At 36.1% G+C, this 21,883-nt stretch overlaps 1 protein-coding gene across 3 annotated transcripts in view; it reads left to right on the top strand.

Moving 5' to 3' along the window:
• LOC131692030 (scavenger receptor class B member 1) overlaps window positions 1-21,883 on the top strand; it is a 247,130-nt gene that overhangs the window by 153,497 nt on the left and 71,750 nt on the right. For all 3 annotated transcript variants that reach the window (XM_058978858.1, XM_058978857.1, XM_058978859.1), the window contains 2 exons: window positions 7,759-8,010; window positions 8,067-8,267. In XM_058978858.1, the coding sequence (XP_058834841.1) occupies window positions 7,759-8,010; window positions 8,067-8,267 (453 nt within the window). The remainder of the gene's footprint in view (window positions 1-7,758; window positions 8,011-8,066; window positions 8,268-21,883) is intronic.

Below are 21,883 nucleotides of genomic sequence, written 5' to 3'. Positions count from 1 at the left end.
GAACTGGGTGCTGGGCGATTCCTGGTAAAAAAGGGCAACGCAAAATTGCAAAATAATCCAATGGATTCTTCTGGGCGAATTCGGATTTACCTGAACGAAGACACGGAATTCGCCCCCAAAACCGGTGTGGCAACCCTAAGCAGGGTTTTTTTCTTTCAATAATTACTTTTGATATTAATCCAGCGCTTTTGAAGATTGGAAATGCAATAAATCAAAAAATCGATTTCAAATTGGCGAAATTTGAAGACAACCTCATGACTTCTAATCAAACCATTTAATTGTTTAACCCTTACAAGTATGATCATAGTTTTGTTTCGATTATAGAAATTTTAACCTTAAGGTCATTCGCTTCTTCATTCAGGTTAGGAATTTTCCTATAACAAATCTCTATTCCTGTGTGCGGGGTTGGGATTCGAACCCAGGTATGCAGTAGTTTAGAATTTTAGCTATTCTAGTTACATCATACACAAGATATAGAATTTTTAATTGTAATCTCAAATAAATTTTTGTCGAAAAAGTATTTGTCAAAATTTTAGTTTCTATTAAAAATCCGGGCCCCCTTCAAAACTCCGGGCCCGGGGGAAAACACACCGCCCCCCCTCTCGGCGGCACTGAGTGCTGGTACACTGTTGTGTGAACAATCAGGATTTCGGAAAAATCTTTTGTTTTTATATATTATTTTCTATTTGATTATATTGTTTTGTTTGCATTACATTTCTAATTTAGTATATTGAGTGTTCAGCCACAAGTGGTGACTTTTCATACCTATTGTTTACATGATTCAGTTAATTATTATTAAGTTATAATATGCTTTCGCAGTTAAGTATTTTTTTAGTAGGATGTTTTAAACCTACTTGTCTTCTAAATAAGGAGCTAAAGAAATGTTATAAACTAACTTATAAACTATAAAGAGAGCTAATCGTTGCAATTGAAGATTGCAACGATTTTTGTCGGAAGTTGCTTATAATACTGATGAATGCAAAAAGGTGCTCTTATATATACTTACCAAGTGTAATAAGAATGAAAGACATTTCCATAATGTTATATTGTACGAACCAGCTATTAAATCATAGTTTTGAGAAGTGAGAAAGGCACAATTGCACCTCTAGGTGGATTGCAACAGGTTTTACATTTCTTACAAAAGAAATGTATAGGATTCGCTGAAATTTTGAAAACTTTTTCCGAGGCCCGGAGGGCCGAGTCTCATATACCAATCGACTCAGCTCGACAAATTGAGACAATGTCTGTATGTGTGTGTGTATGTGTGTATGTATGTATGTACAAAATGTCATGTAATTATCTCAGCAATAGCTGAACCGATCTTAATGAAATTTGTTTCAAATGAAAGGCCTAACGTTGCCATTTGACACTATTATTTTTGATTTTCGATATGTTGTTTCTGAGATATGGGCGATTTTGTCAAAACACAGCAGGTTTTTTGCAAATAACTTTCGAACAATACAACATTGTCCCACAAACTGCACATAAATAGAAATCTTGTAAAAATACCTTTCTAACAAGCTATAGATTGTCTAAATCTGTGCACGAGCGGCGGAGATAATAACCATTTTGTATTTTTAGTCCTCGCTTACCAATTTCCACTAATTAAAAATGAGATTGTTTCATACAGAGTATTGCTTTACTGGTGTTTTAGGGGCAAAACTAAACCGATTTTGAATATCGGGGTATGAAAACACATCTACGTGATTCAAGGAATTCGATGTTGAGAACATTTTGTGAATTACCTTTATAATAAATGAACTATTTCTCAAAAATCAATATATAAGTTCACTTCAAAGACAAAATAATGTGTTGATAAAGAAACAGTGAGTTCTAGTATTTATTCCTTGGATTAGGCATTGCGTTCAATCATGAGGTAAATGTTGGATGGTATATCAATACACAGATCAACAAGTAATTCACCTAGTAGTGAGATAAAAGATTTCTAATATAATTATACTTGTGGCGTCACCGAAAGCAACTGTATGTTTGAAGCCCAAAAATCTAGCGAAAATTTATCTCTTTTGCAAGATTTAGATTATACTGGTTATGGCGCAAAAATTACTACTTACATTATTTATGATAAGAATGTAAGAATCAATATATCATAATAATATACCTATAAAAATAATGTCACTGCATTAACCATCGTTTGCCATTCCTCACACGCCCCCACCCCATCTCTCTCTCAATCTCTCTGTCTCTCTTTCTCTCTCTCTCTCTCTCTCTCTCTTTCTCTCTCTTTCTCTCTCTCTCTCTCTCTCTTTCTCTCTCTGTCTCTCTTCTATCGCATCTATCTAGCTATTTCTGTATCCATTTCTAAGTTGTGTGATAAGATCTTCTGCCAATCTGAAATATTTATTAATTGTAATTGCGAAGGTTTGAGAAAACAAAACTATTTTTTGTCTGCTGCTACATCAATTCAACTTTAATTCAATTGTATTCAAAGCCTGTATCTACACTATAATTAAGGAAATTCATGGCTATATCAGAAAAATATTTGGCTTAACTGGGTAATATGAAAGTTTGACGATGAAAATTTTCAAAAGAGACATTCCACGTGCGATATTTACACTATTCGTATCTCTATTGAATTTTGAATGAAACATATGCTCAAAGACTGAAAGCTGAAGCCAGCAGGATTGAACTTGTCATCAACGTTTCGAAGACAAAATGCATGAGAGGAAGAGGTTTTAGAGACGACAATGTGAACCTCCCACCCGAGTTCGGATTGACGGTGACGAAATCGAGATGGTCGACGAATTCATGTATTTGGGCTCACTGGTAACCGACGACAATGATAACAGCAGTGAAATTCAGAGACGGATCTTGGCGGGAATTCGCGCCTACTTTGGACTCCAGAGGACGCTCCGGTCGAACAAAATTCGCCGCCGCACGAAGTTGATTATCTACAAGACGCTGATTAGATCGGTGGTCCTCTACAGCCACGAGACCTGGACTATGCTCGCGGAGGACCAACGCGCCCTTGGAGTTTTCGAACGAAAGGTGTTGGGTACCATATATGGTGGCGTGCAGATGGAAGACGGAACGTGGCGCAGGCGAATGAACCATGAGTTGTATCAGCTGCACATTCGTTGTATTGGTACGAACTTTCATCAAAAATAACGGATCAAAGACCAAAAATATCCACAAATTAGATCCAGGAAAAGAAGTCTCCCAAAGTACCCACTCTCGATGGGGGATGCAATTACAATGTGTCTTCTAACTTATCGTCGTCCATATCTGGATATACTGAGTAGTTTGAACCATTTCTTTTTCACAGTATTGGTCTGTATATGACTTATTTATCCATATTTCCTGCACGAGAATTCGGAACGAAACAATATGAAAGCTATGAGGATGCATTGCAATCAACTGATTGCACGGCTTTTATGCTATCGACATAGCCTAGACATTTCACACTATTTACTTCAATGCAAATAAAAACTTTGAAATATCTACCTGGCTCATTCACGAATCGCATTCTCCCTGTCGTTCTCTGTGCAAGGGGCTTGAAAGCACATGTGACCTTGTCTCACTTTACTATATTCAATTGCGCGTTAAAATACTGCACCAGTAAATTCTATTCTGTACATAAATCTTTTTTTCGGGAATATGTGATCAAAAAATAAATTTCGAATTCCAAAGCAAATTGAACGTTCCAGGTTCCTGATAACTAATTAAGGTCCAACAATAAAGTAGAAACACCAGGTAATCTTAAAACGACGCCGTCAAGTAAAGAAGCATGAAAACAAAAAGAATAAAACCAAAAAAGATGGAAGCCCTAGAAAGTCCATTGCATATTTATTAGCCTTTTCTCAGAAGATGGGATTTTCAAAAACATTTCAAAACTTTCTGATGCACTGGTTCTCAAATTCGTACAATCCGGTTTATTCATTTCCTATATTCAAAAATGTTTTTAGATTCATATATATGACCATTTCATTTTAATTAATTATTTCATTCCAAATCTTTTTATTCGTTTTGTTCATCTGCGTTCATTTTACTTATTTTATTCGTTCATTCTTTGGATTGACTCTAATCAGTTTATTCTTTTTGTGCATTTTACTCATATCATTCATTTAACTTATTTTATTCATTGTTTTCATTGTATGCATTTTATTCATTTTTTCCAGTTTATTAATTTTGTTCAGTTTCTTCATTTTAATAATCTGACTACTTTTTCAGTTTTAATCATTTCATCCAAATAATTTCTTTGATCAATTTATTTCTTTATATTAATTTATAACCTTTTACCATTGTTTAATTTTTCATTTTTATCAATGCATTTAATTCTGCTCATTTTCTTCTTTTTATTCATTTTATCACTTCCGATCATTTTGTTTATTTGATTCGTTTGTTTTATTTATGCATTTCATTTATTTTTTACTTTATTCATTTTGTTCATCCATTCTTTTTATTCATTTTATCCATTTCATTAATTTGATTCATTGTATTCACTGGATGAATTAAATCAATTTGATTCATTTAATTCATTTGATTAATTTGATTCATTTGATACATGTGATTCATGTGATTCATTTGATTCATTTGATTCATTTGATTCATTTGATTCATTTGATTCATTTGATTCATTTGATTCATATGATTCATTTGATTCATTTGATTCATTTGATTTATTTGATTCATTTGATTCATTTGATTCATTTGATTCATTTGATTCATTTGATTCATTTGATTCATTTGATTCATTTGATTCATTTGATTCATTTGATTCATTTGATTCATTTGATTCATTTGATTCATTTGATTCATTTGATTCATTTGATTCATTTGATTCATTTGATTCATTTGATTCATTTGATTCATTTGATTCATTTGATTCATTTGATTCATTTGATTCATTTGATTCATTTGATTCATTTGATTCATTTGATTCATTTGAATCATTTGAATGATTTGATTTATTTTTTCAGTCATTTGTTTTATTTCATTCAATTTGTTAGTATGAGTCAATTTATTCTATTATTCTTATAACTATTTCTAAATATAATCTTAATTTTTATTTGATAACCTAATCTAATTTCATTCGTGTATTTTATAATTTTGATTTACATTAATTTTTCTACTCATTTTATGAATTTAAAAACCTAATATTTCATTTTTTGCTTTACTTTTTTATTTCGGTCGTTTTGTTGATTTGTATAATTTATTCGAGATTTTATTCGTGCAAGACCAAAGAGAATAGGGAAAGAGACGAATAGTGTGAAGCCAAAAATACCTTATTGAGCAGACCAATCGTGCAATGTAAATAAACATTACTCATGCCTGAGTTGGAGGAGATAAGTATTGTACATCTATCAAAAAAGAGATTTGATTTTCGTCAGAATTTAGTTCAATCGTGATTGTGTAAGGTCCATTCTAGAGTATATGTATGAGCAAAAACAAGCTTTAGAATTATTTCATCTCTTTGTTTCGAAATGCACATCGTTTGATAAACAAATCCAACGACCGACATAACGTTTGTTTTCAAAATATAATAGGAGTCATTTAAAGTGCTGCCTGTGGAAGCGGTTGCCAAAATTCTAGTGTTGAAATCATCATAAAGAGAGTGTTGCCGTTTTGACTGGTTTTCACTCTTCGTCTCTTTCACTATTCTCTTTGTGCAAGACTAGAAAGTAGGATTGGGAAAACCGAGGCATTTTGAGAAACCGGTATTTTTGGTATTGAAAATGAAAAAAAACGGTAAAACCGCTAAAAACCGGTAATCACAAAGAAAAAATCGAAATAAAATTGAATTTACAAAGCAGTCGCATTTAACTTGCTTTGATGCCAATTCATACTTTATTAACAAAGTAATCGCTCAACAGACGTTACTTGAGAAAAAGTGTGCATGTCGTCATGTTGTCTAACTCGCTTATTGTACCAAAAGCACAGCAGGTTAGCTAAATGCAGTAGACAAAAAGAGACAAAAGAGATTCGACAAACCATTACTTCGAAAACAGACCTAAAATTGCTGTTTTCTCCTTATACAAATGCCTTAACATATACTGAAAATAATGTTCAAAAAATGTTTGAGCTCCAGCGCATCAAAAACGTTTTAGATTTGTAATTGGTCAGGTTAATATGTCTATTTTGTCACCAGTATTCAAAATACCCATTTTAACAGTCCTACTTCGTATATGAAACCGCTTAAGTTTTAATTCCACCTCGTCTTGAAAACCAGGGTTTATGTGCTTCCTTTTCCAATCGAGCATGAGCAGGATGACCGTACAACTCGTAATTGCTAGTCCTTAATTGAACAGAACAAGCAAAATTTCACAAAAAATTTGCGAATGGAACCTGGGAGTAGCTATCCATCATCAATCGAGAGTTCTGTACGGTATAATGCCAATGGCGATGTCTGCCGCGTCCTTACAGCCATCTGGGAAGGAACGAAATGTTAGCGTAACAAATTTTGTTATGGAGACCGCGTACCTCTGCATCACCACGTTTGCCACGGGTAGGAATTTTGTCAGTGGGGTGAGGTAAATAATTGCACAAGTCAATGCAACTTGGAGAAGTGTTGTCATGTATTCATTGCTCTGGGCAGCTAGCCACCGAGAATTTATAACAGATTCTTAGATTGTTAAAAATGCAACTTCAACTCCGGACAACTGATTGTCGTGAGTGTTGTCTAGTTGATTCAAGCGATATGTGACTGCTGAATATGCTAATAGCTGTGTAATTGAAGATTTCGAAATATAAATAATATTCATCGTATTATTATAACCAATGAAACGACAAATATGAGTTGATTTCTCTCTCTACAAACGATTGAATATGATGCAGATTGTTATGCAATTAACATTCGCGCGCGTAATAGCATTATTACTATCAGCAAGAATGATCGAAGGAAGGAAACTGATTCACTAATTTAATACAGCCATGTGCTGAAGATCAATCGAGCTGCATTCCACTGCTTATACAAAAACATTGAAGTGTCCCAAAACAGGCGATCTTACTTCTAACATTAGTAGGTGAAAATATTTTTAAAGTATTTCGAAAGCTCTATTATAAAAAAAAACAATGAAAAATTATTTAAATAGTTTTCGCTAAAAAAATATCGAAAATACCGGTTTTTCATTCTTGCAAAACCGGTATTTCGGTATTTAATATTTGGACGGTTTTACCGGTTTTCGGTAACGGTAAAACCGGTACTCCCAACCCTACTAGAAAACTAGAACTGTTTTCATCCCACCTCTAGTTGGGTGCATACTTCTCGTGAGCTCTGCAAACTAATCCAATAGTAAAATGTGTAAGAAATGTCTCATCTCACTGCTAGGTGGATTAAATCGGTTTTTTAATTTTCACTTTATTTTCTATTTCGTTCGTTTTATTGATTTTCTATAATATATTTATACACAGTTTATTCGAGGTTTCATTCGTGCAGGACTAGAAACTGTTGTGTGCCTACTTTGCATGAGTTCTGCAAACTAATAAATGATCCAGCAGTGATATGTGTAAGAAATGTCTCATCTCGCTGCTAAGTTAAGTTGGTTTTTCAATTTCCGACCACTGTGCGCCCCCTTAAGAGAAAGGGGAAAAATGTGTCACAACACTGTTCTTTCCATATAAAATATATCTCAAAAGATTCAATCTAAAACATTGGCATTTACGGTGAACAGACCAACCAGGAATATTGACACTTCTATGAAATTGCACGATAAAATTATTTTGAGTATTAATGAAAAAGAATTAAAAAACGTGTTCCTGAAATCGAACATTCCTAATTACTACATGTTTGATTCTTTGAAGGTTACCTGCAAAATCTACGTGTTTTCCGTAACAAATGGACAACGCTGGTTGGATAAATTGGACAACACTTTGAATTTTAAAGAAATCGGGCCGATCACATATCGTGAGACACTCGAGCACCTAGATGTGGTGTTTCATCCGCACAACTCAACTATGTCATACAATTCTAAACGGCAACTATTGTTCATGCCAGAGCAGAACGACGATGGGATCCTTAACAAAACTATCATCGTGCCAAACACTGCAGTGCTAGTAAGTAGGTAATTTTCACTTATTTTTTTATTTACTCTAATTTTATGTTTTTACAGGCCATGGCAGCCAAATTACAAGATTCGAACGCAATAGTGAAATGGGGTTACAGACTAATACTTTCCAGTTCTGGGGATGAAGTTTTTATGAACACTACTGTCTACAATTATCTTTGGAACGTAACCAGTCCAATCATGAAATCTGCCAGAAAAGTCGTACCATTTATGGTACCACTTGAGAATATTGGAGTGTTGAGTGTGGTAATATCGTAATATGATATAAGGTCCATTTATAAACCACGTATGCTCATGGGGGGATGGGGTCTAGCAAAAGTCTACGTTCGTTTACAAAGGTACGGGAGGAGGGCGGTGTTTGCAGAAAGCTGCGCAGGTTTTCATTTTTTTCTTCGCATATTACCAATTATAAATAAGATTTAAGGTTTAACTGAGCAAGCCTCAAAAAGCGACAATCTGAAAACGACAAAGGCAGTTCTTTTCGTTACCCTTTAAGTTTCCTAGAAAATCAATCAATGTATTCGGACCATTATTAGAATACGACTGGGTGATTTTCGTGAAGGTATTGTCAACGGTGTTAAAAAACTGCTTTCTTCATTTTCAAGGAAGGCCGCTTTTTGAAGCTTTCTCAGTTGAACCTGAAAGTGAACAACAAACTAGTCAATTCAGTTAGATGTATTTATGCGGACACTTAAGCTAGTACATTATTGAGAAACCTATTCTGTATGGTATCACTCTATCCAGAACTCCCGTGATTTTTGGACAAAACAACACGACACGTTGGCATCGTATATGATCTCATGAAACAATTCTAGGAATAATACAAAATGGCGGTTATAAAACGATCTCTCCAAATTCTTCTTCGCGGAAGATTCTTACGTTGAAAATCCTGCAATCAAGAATTATCATCTGAGACACCAGTAAAAAAAGGTTATTAGATGGCAGGCTTGCATCAATCATTAAATGCATAATAATTTTTTTATTGATTTCGGTGGCTTAAGCAATAGTGGTATTAAACTAAACCAAGTATTTACTAGAGTTAATCAGTTTGAAATTTCTCTTGCAATCATTTACACTGATCTCAAAATTTTGAAACAGTCTGCTTTTTATGTCGTACAGATCAGAAGACAAAAAGCGCACCGCTTGCGAACAGCAAACAAACAAAAAATACTACCAAAGCACAGAAAAGTTCGGTTGCCACCAACTGCAAGTGAAATGAGTGAATCACAAAATAATCTTCGCCCATTACGAGAGAATACAATCATGATTGATTTTAAGCAGACCTGTCGTAGACTTACAGTGCGCGAGGTGGAATAGTTGATCAAGGTGAAAATAGAGCTTGTGCTTACAGGAGTGTCACACATACAGCTACATTATACGAGGCAGTATAGTACTAATAATTTTCAACTCCTTAGTCGAGGCAGAAAGCTTAGTAGCGAAGAACAACATGCAACGCGACGTCAAAATCATGAACCCCGTGTATATGGATAACGATCTTATGGAAATTCGCCTCCCCTTTCTTACTTGACTTTTGAGAGCATATCATTTCAAGGTGTTATCTACATCCAAAGAACGCTATGCAAATACCCTGGGCAGGCCCACGTGCTAGTTATGGAACCAGACGGCACACCACGGTAAGTCATCGTCCGAAACAGCTAAAGAACCGGTATCACCAAACCAATAGCTAAAATACCTAGGGAAGTAATAAACTAAAAAGAAGACGGCTATACCACAGTGACGATGAAACACAAAAATCATCAAACATCCAAGAGCGAAAATCTAATCTGCTCGAGCGATGACAACTTTGACGCAGACGGAACGATAAGCAAGCAGCAAAGGGTAAACCTGATCATTACTCACAACCGCGCAAAAAAAAATTAACACAAGGAGCGGAAAACAGAGTGCCCAAGATAGACGACAGCAAAAATATTCGTATATTTTTTATCTTTCATGAATTGTAATACGCCTGTTGATTACTTTGGTGAACTAGCTAATGGGAAATTGCTGTGCACGACACATCATCGACCACAGAACCACTTTCTTACACAACACGCCTTTGAACCCAGCATATTTTCGCTGTCATCCCCAAGACTGCTTAGACAAATTCACGCTGCACCGCCATCGCCGGGACGCCGGTTATACCGTACTACGGGAGTCCCTGGGCGCACCTCCACAGCCGTTATATCAGCAATCGTCCCAACACTGCGTTCGGCAGGTCGTCAGGGGGTCTTCCGGACTTCCTTCTCAGGCGAGTATTTTGCTTTAATTGATCATCTGATCTCTGAAAACCTTATGGTTTGCAGAACTTCCCCGGGTACATTGCGTGTGCCGTTGTTAGATCGATGCTTCAATTCGTATTCGCCACTGCGGACGCCTCAATTGATTCATCCTACGCTGCCATCAGCCCGTCATACAGTACTATGGGAGCTCCCTGCGTTCAGACGCAGTCGTGCTACCAACCAGCGACCAGCTTTGCAGTACGTTACCGAGTACAACACATAATTTCGGGTTCGTCTACTACCAGAACGTCCGTGGAATGAGAACAAAAACTCGGACCTTCTTGCTTACACTCGCCTCCGGCGACTACGACATTCTTGTTCTCACCGAAACTATGATATATTATACTACGAGCTTACGTTTAAGTACGCAATTAATAGGTGCAACTCTTCTACCAGTGATCTTGGGCGCGGATGTGGTGTTTTTAATGCTAATTTTTAAACATCTAAATGGGACTGTACTCAAAATGCCTGCATGTGATTGTTAGGAACATATTGTCGTACGCGTTTCACTGCCAGGTGAATCTTTATATGTTTGCTGTATTCATCTGAGGCCGAATAGTGATCCTGACTCATATAACGTTCACTCCTCTACGGTTCAGAGCATTCTTGACAGCCAGCAGGCGAGATAGTTGTTTGTGTACCGTAGCGCTGCTCTGCGTGTATTGTATTCAGTACGTTTGCGAAGTTTAAGTAAGCGATTCTACTGCTTTTCAAATAATATTTCTGCTTAAACAATCATCAACGAGGATAAATTACAGTCGGGTCTCCTACTACGCGGATTCCTACAACGCGGCTTCCTTGTGCGCGGATTCCTACTGCACGGTACCCGCGTTGTAGGACGCCCATAGCTTATGGGATTTCGACTAATTGGGGCTGTGGCCGATTATTTCGTCCGCGTCAACATGTAGCGCCATACTTCCTTTGGCAAACTTGTTGTACTCACTTGGGCCTACAACTTAGAGTCATAGAGTATCCAATTAGTTGAGAACTATGCCGCCAGGGGTGCTATGAAGAAAGAGTAAATAAATCGAACCTCTCGTCGTAAATTCGACTATCATCAAATGGATTCAATGTCAAATATATCACGACCCTGACTGTCTAATTATTTTGAAAGGTGGTGTCTTCGGGGAATTTTTAAAAGAAGTCCAGAGCTTCTGGATGGTAGAAAGTATAACTCGCAATTGCCCCACCAGGCTGCGCTAGTGCTAATGCAAATATTCAACACATGTTAAAATAATACTATATCTCAACATCGTGATTAGATAGAGTAGTACTGTCTTCAGCAAAGTTGCTCGAGAGGTCAAGTAATACCCAACGGTAACAGATTAGTTTGGAATACTCTCACTATGCGGCGCTAGTGAGCGTAGAAGCTTTCAGTACATGGTAGATTATGATATATCTTAAATAACTTGGAAAAATTGTGTTTTCGGCAAAATTCTCGAGGAGGTCAAAGGAAACTCGATTATGGATAGATTAAACTGGAATGGACCCGCCAGGCGGCGCTAGTGAACTTTTTTTTCAAAGTATGTATCTCGAGATCATGATCATTTGGAAGGGCTTTGGCATATTCATAGGCAGGTCGAGCTCTGTCCTACGGCGAACAAATTACTTCAGAACTCTAGTCTGATAATTTAGGAAAACGCTGTTTTTGGTAAAGTTCTCCAGGGGAACAAGTTCTGTTTGACAATGTAAAGAATATTTTGGATTAACCCGCTAGGTGACACTAGTGAGCACGCATTTTTCCCTTTCAATTTCTACTTCTCAATGTAAAGGCAGTTTAAAAGGGTGGTGTCTTCAACAAAGTTGCTCGAGAGGTTGAGGACTACCCAACGGTAACAGATTAGTTTAGAATACTCTCACTATGCGGCGCTAGTGAGCGCAGAAACTTTTAGGACCTGGTTAATTATGATACATCTCAAGATTGTAACTTAGAAAGATGGTGTTTTTGGCAAAGTTCTTGAGGAAATCAAGGGCTACTCGATTATAGACAGACTAAATTGGAATGGACCCGCCAAGCGGCGCAAGCAATTTTTCTCAAATTTTATTTTTCGGAATCAGGATAATTTGGATGAGTGGAATGTTTGGCAAAATTCATCGACAGGTTGAGTTTTATCTTACGGTGAACAGATTAGTTCAGAACTCACTCATTGCTAGGGAGAATACAACTTCTACTACATAGTAAATTAAGTCAAAAGTTTTAATATTCATGAAAATGATGTTATCAGATTAACGTGGATTTCAGTTACTAGGTGGCAAAAGAGAGAAAAAAATTGTTTACGAATTTCAGCACCTCAAAATCATGATGGTTTATAAGAAGGCTTTCTTCGGTGAAGTTCATCGGTAGATCTAGAGCTGTCTGATGATGGCAGATTGGGTTTGAATGCTCTCATTATGTGCCAGAGAATGGGTTGATGAATTTATCCTCTTATCCGTTTTGAGGCTACTTCAGTAATTGATAAAATTAACAAGAATCAGAGCAGTAAATAATCTATTCATAATCGAGTAGCCCTATATTTTTCCTCAAAAACTTCCGAAAACACCATCTTCTAGACTTCTGAGATAACTTATAATCTGGCATATGCTGAAAGCTTACACGCCGCCTAACACCGCATAGTGAGAGTATACCAAACTAATCGGACACCATTGGGTAGACTTTGACATATCAAACAATTTTGTTGAAGACACCACCTTCTAAACTGCCTTAATATTGAAATGTTGAAATTGAAAAATAGCGTCTCCCAGAACACGTGCTTACTAGCGTCACCTAGAGTCACCAGACTTTAAAAATAGATCTACAATATTCTGAAAGTTTTATTCTCCTTAGCGCCGCCTAATGGGTGAGTTCTAAACTAATCTGTTCACCGTAAGGCAGAACTCGACCAGCCGATGAATATTACCAAAGACATCACCGTTGCAAATTATCATGATCCACGCCAAGTGGGCAAGTTCCGAACTAATTTGTTCGCCTTAGGACAGAGCTCGACCTGTCTATCAATATTGCCAAAGACACCACCCTTCCAAATGATCATGATCTCGAGATACAGGATATGAAAAATAACGCTCACTAGCGCCAACTGGTGGGTCCATTCCACTTTAATCTATCCATAATCGAGTAGCCTTTGACATCCTCAAGAACTTTGCCGAAAACACCATCTTTCTAAGATATTAGACTTTTGAGATATATCATAATCTACCATGTGCTGAAAGCTTCTACGCTCACTAGCGCCGCATAGTGAGAGTATTCCAAACTAATCTGTTACCGTTGGGTAGTCCTCGACCTCTCGAGCAACTTTGCCTAAGACAGTACTACTCTATCTAATCACGATGTTGAGATATAGTATTATTTTAACATGTGTTGAATATTTGCATTAGCACTAGCGCCGCCTGGTGGGGCAATTGCGAGTTATACTTTCTACCATCCAGAAGCTCTGGACTTCTTTTACAAATTCCCCGAAGACACCACCTTTCAAAATAATCAGTCAGTCAAGATCTTGATATATTTGACATTGAATCCATTTGATGATAGTCGAATTTACGACGAGAGGTTCGATTTATTTACTCTTTCTTCATAGCACCCCTGGCGGCATAGTTCTCAACTAATTGGATACCCTTTGACTCTAAGTTGTAGGCTCAAGTGAGTATAATAAGTTTGCCAAAGAAAGTATGGCGCTACATGTTGACGCGGACGAAATAATCGGCCACAGCCCCAACTAGTCATAAGCTATGGGTATCCTACAACGTGAATTCCTTTTTCACGCCCCCAGTCAATTGCGTAGTAGGAGACCCGACTGTAGTTACATTGAGTTAAGGTTCAAGTTACCTTTTTTAAGCATGTGTTAGAATTGAACGCTTGTTAGTGTGGGTAGGAAAATTTGTGTTCAGCTTTGCCACCGGATTATCCATTTAAACCTTTTTAAAACTCTAAAAGAAGAATATCAGTCGATTTATTAGATCATCACGATTCAATTCATGCAAAATACCTGCTGGAAAAACCATCGGCTTAGCTAAACGGTGCTTTTGAAAAAGTGGCTGTGGTTTTTTCATTGCGCAGTTGTGGTGCGTACCCCAGCTCGGTGTGGTAGTGTGATAAAAAATCACAGCCACTTTTTCAAAAGCACCATCCAGCTAAGCCGATGGTTTTTCCAGCAGGTATTTTGCATGAATTGAATCGTGATGATCTAATAAATCGACTGATATTCTTCTTTTAGAGTTTTGAAAAGGTTTAAATGGATAATCTGGTGGCAAAGCTGAACACAATTTTTCTTACGCATACTACCAAGCCTTGAGGTAACTTGAGCCTTAAGTGTTTGCAGCGAATAAAACTGCCGGTGCTACACGGAAACAAAAAACTACCTAAAATTGAGTTCCTTTGACTCAATCTCGTGGTATCGTGGGGGAACTTAAAATTAGGTAAACCGTGTTGAAGGTAGTTTCCATTTAACCACGGCAAAAATTACAACTCATTGATAGGTTTTTTATACTCAAATTTAAGTTGAATTTACCTAATTTTGAGTATACCCCAAACAACTCAAAAGTACCTTCCTCCACGGAAGACCTCGACTGAGTCGAATCTCTAGTTTTGTTTTTGACAACACTAATAAGTGCGAAAGCGACGCACAACTCAAAAGTAAGTTAAAAGAACTTATGCTGCAGGTTGTTTTATTTAACCACTACCTACGAACACCGCTGAAACAAACGTCTACACTGAGAAACAAAAATATGCATATTTAGCACACTTTCGAATATGTCCAATGCATAAAATTTACAACAGAAGAAACGAGAGGCAAATAGAAAAGTATGCTATCGATGCATAAACAAAATTCTACGTGTAGATTATTAGGTGCCGATTGCCAGATCGCTGCTGTGTGTGAACCGCTCAGAAATGAAAATGATCTGCAATAAACGTATGTTCAATAGGGTGGGGCAAAATGACCGTTTTTTCAGCACAGCACTTTTTTGGTTCCATTTGGGGTCCCAAATAACTGTGCAAAATTTGGGGTCGATTGGATTTGACCCGGCGTAGCGCATTGCGTTTGAAATTTGTATGGAAATTAGTATGGGAAAACCTACTTTTTTGCATTTTCAATTTTACAGACTACAATTCTTCCTGCAGTATACCAACAATTAGATAGAAGTGTAGTCCAGGATACGCTGAACAACTTTGCCGAAGGATGCATGGTGCTAGAAAGTCTCTACAATAAGTTATAGCTGTTCAAAGTTCGATAGATCGAATTAATTGCCAAAAATCTTTTTTTTTGCCAACACTGTGGGTGTACCAATGATATTTCATATAGCATACCGAAAGAACGTAATATACTTTAGATTTACCACATTAGTATGTTTGGATGAATTATTCAAAAGCCTTAGCTCAATTTTATGGGCATAGGTAGTTTGGCAATAGTGTGTAGTGAGGGGAGAGGGAGGGGGAGACTTTTAAATATGGAAATTTGAACTGAAATAACTGAAATCTTATCCAGTTGGAATGTTCAGATCAATTATTTTACAACATTTTCACAATCCACAAGAGCCCCAGTTCAACAGCAATTTTTACTTCAGGTGATCGAACAACATCGAAAAGAGCATCCTATCAAATCATAGTGCGTATTAAACTAAAATATAATCAATGCATTCCTCTGACATATCAACTCGACATCAGTTGATTCAGTCTGCAACTTTACTTCCATAAAGTCAATGCAGAGGGATACAGTATGTTTCGTTTCATCATTACTATTATGCATAGGATATTGTGCAAATGTTTTAAAATAATTCATCTGAACATTTCAACTCGACAAGATTTCAGTTATTTCAGTTAGAATTTCTATATGCTGATGCCTCCCCCCCCTCGTTCCCCCTCACTACACCCTATTGCGAAACTACCTATGCCCATAAAATTGAGCTAAGGCTTTTAAATAATTCATCCAAAAATACCAACGTGGTAAATCTAAAGTATATGATGTTATTTCGGTATGCTATGTGAAATATCATTGGTACACCCGCAGTGTTGGCAAAAAAATGATTTTTGGCAATTAATTCGATCTATCGAAATTTGAACAGCTATAACTTGTTGTAGAGACTTTCTAGCACCATACATCCTTCGGCAAAGTTGTTCAGCATATCCTGGACTACACTTCTATCTAATTGTTGGTATACTGCAGGAAGAATTGTAGTCTGTAAAATTGAAAATGCAAAAAAGTAGGTTTTCCCATACTAATTTCCATACAAATTTCAAGCGCAATGCGCTACGCCGGGTCAAATTTAATCGACCCCAAATTTTGCACAGTTGTTTGGGACCCCAAATGGAACCAAAAAAGTGCTGTGCTCAGTTGATTAGGTTATGATTACGTTTTTCCATATAACAATGCCCCACCCTAAGGGTTCCCTAAAGGCACCCTAATATAGCACCAGACAGAAACACTGTTACCTTTGAAGGCTTTTGCTCCGGTGAATACCATGCTGAATGTATTGCACTCACAGTACAGGAAGCGCTTTGCTGTTTAAAACATTGAAATATTTTATGGATGTGCACACCTTGGACCACGCCTTTGAAATGCAAGTGTTTATCGGAGTTTGTCACTGGTCACATAGAATCCCAAACTGAAAACTGTGCATTGGATTTACGATTGCTGGTAGATCTTACTAAGTTACTATAATTATTAAATGCAGAGACCAATGACCTGAAATGCTTGATGATTTTTTTTTTTCAAATTTGAATCTTGGAATAAAAAGGATGTATTTACTTCAAATTCACAAAAACAGCTGTACGTATTAATAGAGTGCTATACAAATCGACGGATTACAAGTGAAATGTAAAAAAGGGGTATTTTGCGTTTCGAATTCATCTCATCAGTAAATGCCACCGTATTAGCACCGGTTAGACTCCAAGTCCGAAAAATCAAAAGTAAAGTAGAAGAATCAAGCACAAAATCTCTGGTTTGCTAGTAAAAAAGTGCACGCGACTTGCTATGGTACATGGAAATCCTTTTTCGTAGCGGGACTCCATCATGGGTGGGTCTTCTTTCTTACATCTGGCCATTACAAATCACAGATGTGGATTCGTCCTCTTTGGCATTTTTATCCTATCTGAAAACTGTGCCTTTTGATTTGGAGTTAATACACACAGTTTCTGCGGTTTTGCAGTTACCGTTATTACTTGAACAACTGTCACAAAGTTGGCAAACCATTTGGGGATCAGGCGACGGTATTGAAGACTGTGCTATTGATTGGAGATGAGTTTTTCTTAGCGACTGCTGTCTACGATTTATGATAGTGAGCCGTTTCATCATAGAATGGGGAGGTAGGAATCTGTCATTGATAACTGCAAAGCATGGTTCTGTCTTGTATTTTGTAATGTTGGATCAGGTAGGAAAGCCGCAATCTTACCGCAAAATCACCATTGAAATATCTAGGAATAATTAGTTTTTCCCATAACCGATTCCACTTTTCTATACAGCCACACTTTTAAAGGCCGTATCGCAAGTTCGAGGTGCCATATCGTAATCGTGTAGTCAAATCTCGATTTTTCCATTATCCATAAACACGAGGATATTGAATTTGATTCTAACGCGGTCACGATCAGCGACATGTTATAGAATTATAGATTGTTTTAGAAAATGATTTTTTGTGCCTGGAGCAATCTATCAAAAATTATCATTATTGGATACCTGATATGAAGGCATTGGATAGAGGTGACTTTCGCAAGCCTAAGCTCTGAAACCTGTAAGTAAATATTCCAAAACTCGGGCCAATACGAAAAGATTGGAAGTTACGTTATTTGACCAGAGTTCCACTTTTGTTTTCCATATTCACACATCTCGACACTAAACGATCACTTCGGCAAGAACTGAAATAACAGTTTCCTTTGTTCTTCAGACAATGCAAGCCGGATATAAGATAACTTTTTCGTTCGTTTCGTTGATTCGAACTAAAGTAGAAAATATATTGGATACAGCGACTGTTGTTCAAATCGGCACTTCCAGATAGATGCTACAATAAAGTAATTTCTCCAAGATCTTCGATACAGTTGCAACACCAGCATGGGTTCAGAGCATTTTGCACAGCAATGCAAAGCATTTTGATTCGAGAGCAATATTTAAAAGTCCCTAAGGCTTTTTGCAGACACCGCTTTAAAAAAAATGTTGCTCGAGATCTCTATTTTGTACAGCAAAACACTCCGAGAAAAAAAACAGGGAATAATCCATTCTTCACAAAAAAGTAATATAACTGTTTCAAAAGTTGTGAATGTTTCAAAACATTAAAAATTTATATTAAAAACTAAAACTACAAAAAACTTGTCATTTTTAAAACTTCTATTTTTTGCCAACAAAAGTCTGAAAAAAATGGAAACATATTTAATGTGGTTGCATCGTGGAGAAATAATTGGTAAAAATGTTTGTATTGCAACAGCTGTAAACATGCTTCAAAATTTGATAATAACTGGCAGACAAAAACATAATTTTATTGCAGAATACGATTCTCATTTTCAATCAAAATGCTCATAACCAAAAATTTACAAAATCTATAATCTATTTGTTTTTTTTTTCATTATTTGTCTTTCTTGTACTGCTGGAACTGTAGAGCTGGGTTCACGGAAGGGCTCCCCGTCAGAATCACTTATTACAATTGCAGACGAGACGGGAAATGTCACCCACTAAAACCATGCTTAAGGTCTATTGCAGCGGACCGTGATTCTGATTGTGATATTGAGTGTACGGTTCAGTTGTGCGGGCGTATAGACGTCATTCGATCGCGTGGGAATGAGCGTTTGAGTGCGCTTGAGACCGCGTTAATCGGATTAGAAGTGCTAGAGGGTTCACTAAATCATTGGGGCGTTTTTGTGTTTGCAAAATCTTGGGCGTAGTTATGCGTGGATGATCGCGATTGTATGTTCGTCTTTGTGTATCATCGTGAAGGGCTCGGACGGTTGTATGTTAACGTATTTGATCGCGTGGGCGTTTGCGTGTCGCGCGGACAGTATGTTGCGTGTGCCAGCGTGTAACTTCGCGTATATAAATTCGATTTTATAACCGTGTGTCCATTCGTGTATTCGCGTGTGTTCTTTGATGATCGCGCGGACCGTGAATCTGCTACATACATCATGCTACATTTCAGTGTATAGTTCAGATGCTAGAAGAGAGTGAGTTGTCTATCACTATCAACTCTATCACTAGAGCTCCTTGTCATGTCGCCATGGAACGTGTTGTCTAGTGGATATGAGCGTCATTTTTTTCTGATTAGTCGAACTGGAACCATGAACCTAGGCTGCTAGGGCCGAGAGAAGGAACTTCCGGACGTAACCAATTCATGACGGCGAACACGGGCGTTTGAAAGCTCATTCTTGAGTATGCTTTTCTAAATTTGTAAGTGCTATAACGTTCACTTTGTCACCGGCATGTCATCCTGTTTGCAAGATCGCAGGAGAAGGTGTGCGTGGATGATCGCGAAGAGTTCGAACGTGTGTATGTTAACGTGTTTGTCGCGTGTGCTAGCGTGTAGAAATTCGATTTTATATCAGTGTAGCCATTCGCATATTTGCGTGTAGTCTTGAAAAATCGCGCGGACCGTGAATCTGATACTTTATTTGCAGTGTATAGTTCAGATGCTAGAAGAGAGTGACTTCTCCCATATCGCTAGAGTTCCCCTAGAGTATTTTTTCAGAAGCCATGGCAAAAGAGGTAAACCAAAAGAATTACTCTTCCATTCGTTCCAACGTGGTAATCTACGTAAAATGAAATCATCCCACTGAAAAAGAAGTAAAAAATGTCTGCGCGAGAACTTACAGCAGTAAATATGGATGGTTCTTGATCAGTTTCTGACCCGTTAATACAAACGAGCCTGATGTACAATTTCTATTATGTCATAATTTCATAAACGCTCCTGAAACCGCGCAGAGTACTAAGCGCACAACATTATAGTCAAAGAAGCTGCTTCTTTGCACAAGAAGAAATTGTTTACTGAATATAAAAATACGTGTCCACGCATTTTGCACTTATCCTTATCATGTATCATGTGTGTATCAAGCGTCCCGATCAGTTTATCTGGCTGAAAATCCAACATAAAATTAAATACTCTATTGTACTTAACAGCGTCCTTTCTGGATCTAATGTTCTTCGAGTACGTTGAAATTTTCGGGTCAACCTTTCAAATAAAATAAAAGGAAAAACCCTTTCAAGTTATGTAAATGGAAATTTGAAGGAGTTGCAGAATCTACTGCTGATTATAATTGTATTATATCTCAGAACTACAGAATACATTCGAGCTGCAGCGGTAATAATTTGGTCCTGAAAAAGATTAAAAATAGAAAATGTATAATCCTGATTATTTTAAGATACGTTCATAGAAGGCAAACTGAGTTATATTAGAAAAAATCTTAAAATTTACCTAGTCTCAAAGCTCATAACAAAATTTACAAAAATCGATTTTTAACACTCTTGTGCACTGGTTTCCTTTTTCTAACAAAAATGCATTTTTGGAACCTGGGAAACGAGTTTGCAACGAACAGGCGACCTTTTGGTCATATCCTGTATCTAGCTTACTATATATATATATATATATATATATATATATATATATATATATATATATATATATATATATATATATATATATATATATATATATATATATATATATATATATATATATATATATATATATATATATATATATATATATATATATATATATATATATATATATATATATATATATATATATATATATATATATATATATATATATATATATATATATATATATATATATATATATATATATATATATATATATATATATATATATATATATATATATATATATATATAATATATATATATATATATATATATATATATATATATATATATATATATATATATATATATATATATATATATATATATATATATATATATATATATATATATATATATATATATATATATATATATATATATATATATATATATATATATATATATATATATATATATATATATATATATATATATATATATATATATATATATATATATATATAGTCAATGTTCTTCGAGTACGTTGAAATTATCGGGTCAACCTTTCAAATAAAATAAAAGGAAAAACCTATTAAGTTATGTAAATGGAAATTTGAAGGAGTTGCAGAATCCACTGCTGATTATAATTGTATTATGTCTCAGAACTACAGAATACATTCGAGCTGCAGCGGTAATAATTTGGTCCTGAAAAAGATTAAAAATAGAAAATGTATAATCCTCACTATTTTAAGATACCTTCATAGAAGGCAAACTGAGTTATATTAGAAAAAATATTAAAATTTACCTAGTCTCAAAGCTCATAAGAAAATTTACAAAAATCGATTTTTTATCACTCTTGTGCACTGGTCCGACCAAAATCCGTACTGTCCTCCCAAATTCCGTACTAACGAAAAATTCTTCCAGAAGTAACGTATTTTTAGTGCATTAGTGTATTTTCGGCGTATTAACCCTTGTAAAGGCAAGCTAAAATCCTAACGCTAAAAGGCATGCCGGGCCCGGTAAAATTTTATCCCCTCTTACATGAAAAATCCAAAGCATATAGATCAATTTT

This window comes from Topomyia yanbarensis, chromosome 3 (genome assembly GCF_030247195.1).
Source record: "Topomyia yanbarensis strain Yona2022 chromosome 3, ASM3024719v1, whole genome shotgun sequence".
Taxonomy (NCBI): domain Eukaryota; kingdom Metazoa; phylum Arthropoda; class Insecta; order Diptera; family Culicidae; genus Topomyia; species Topomyia yanbarensis.
This window is presented reverse-complemented; position numbering and strand designations above follow the sequence as displayed.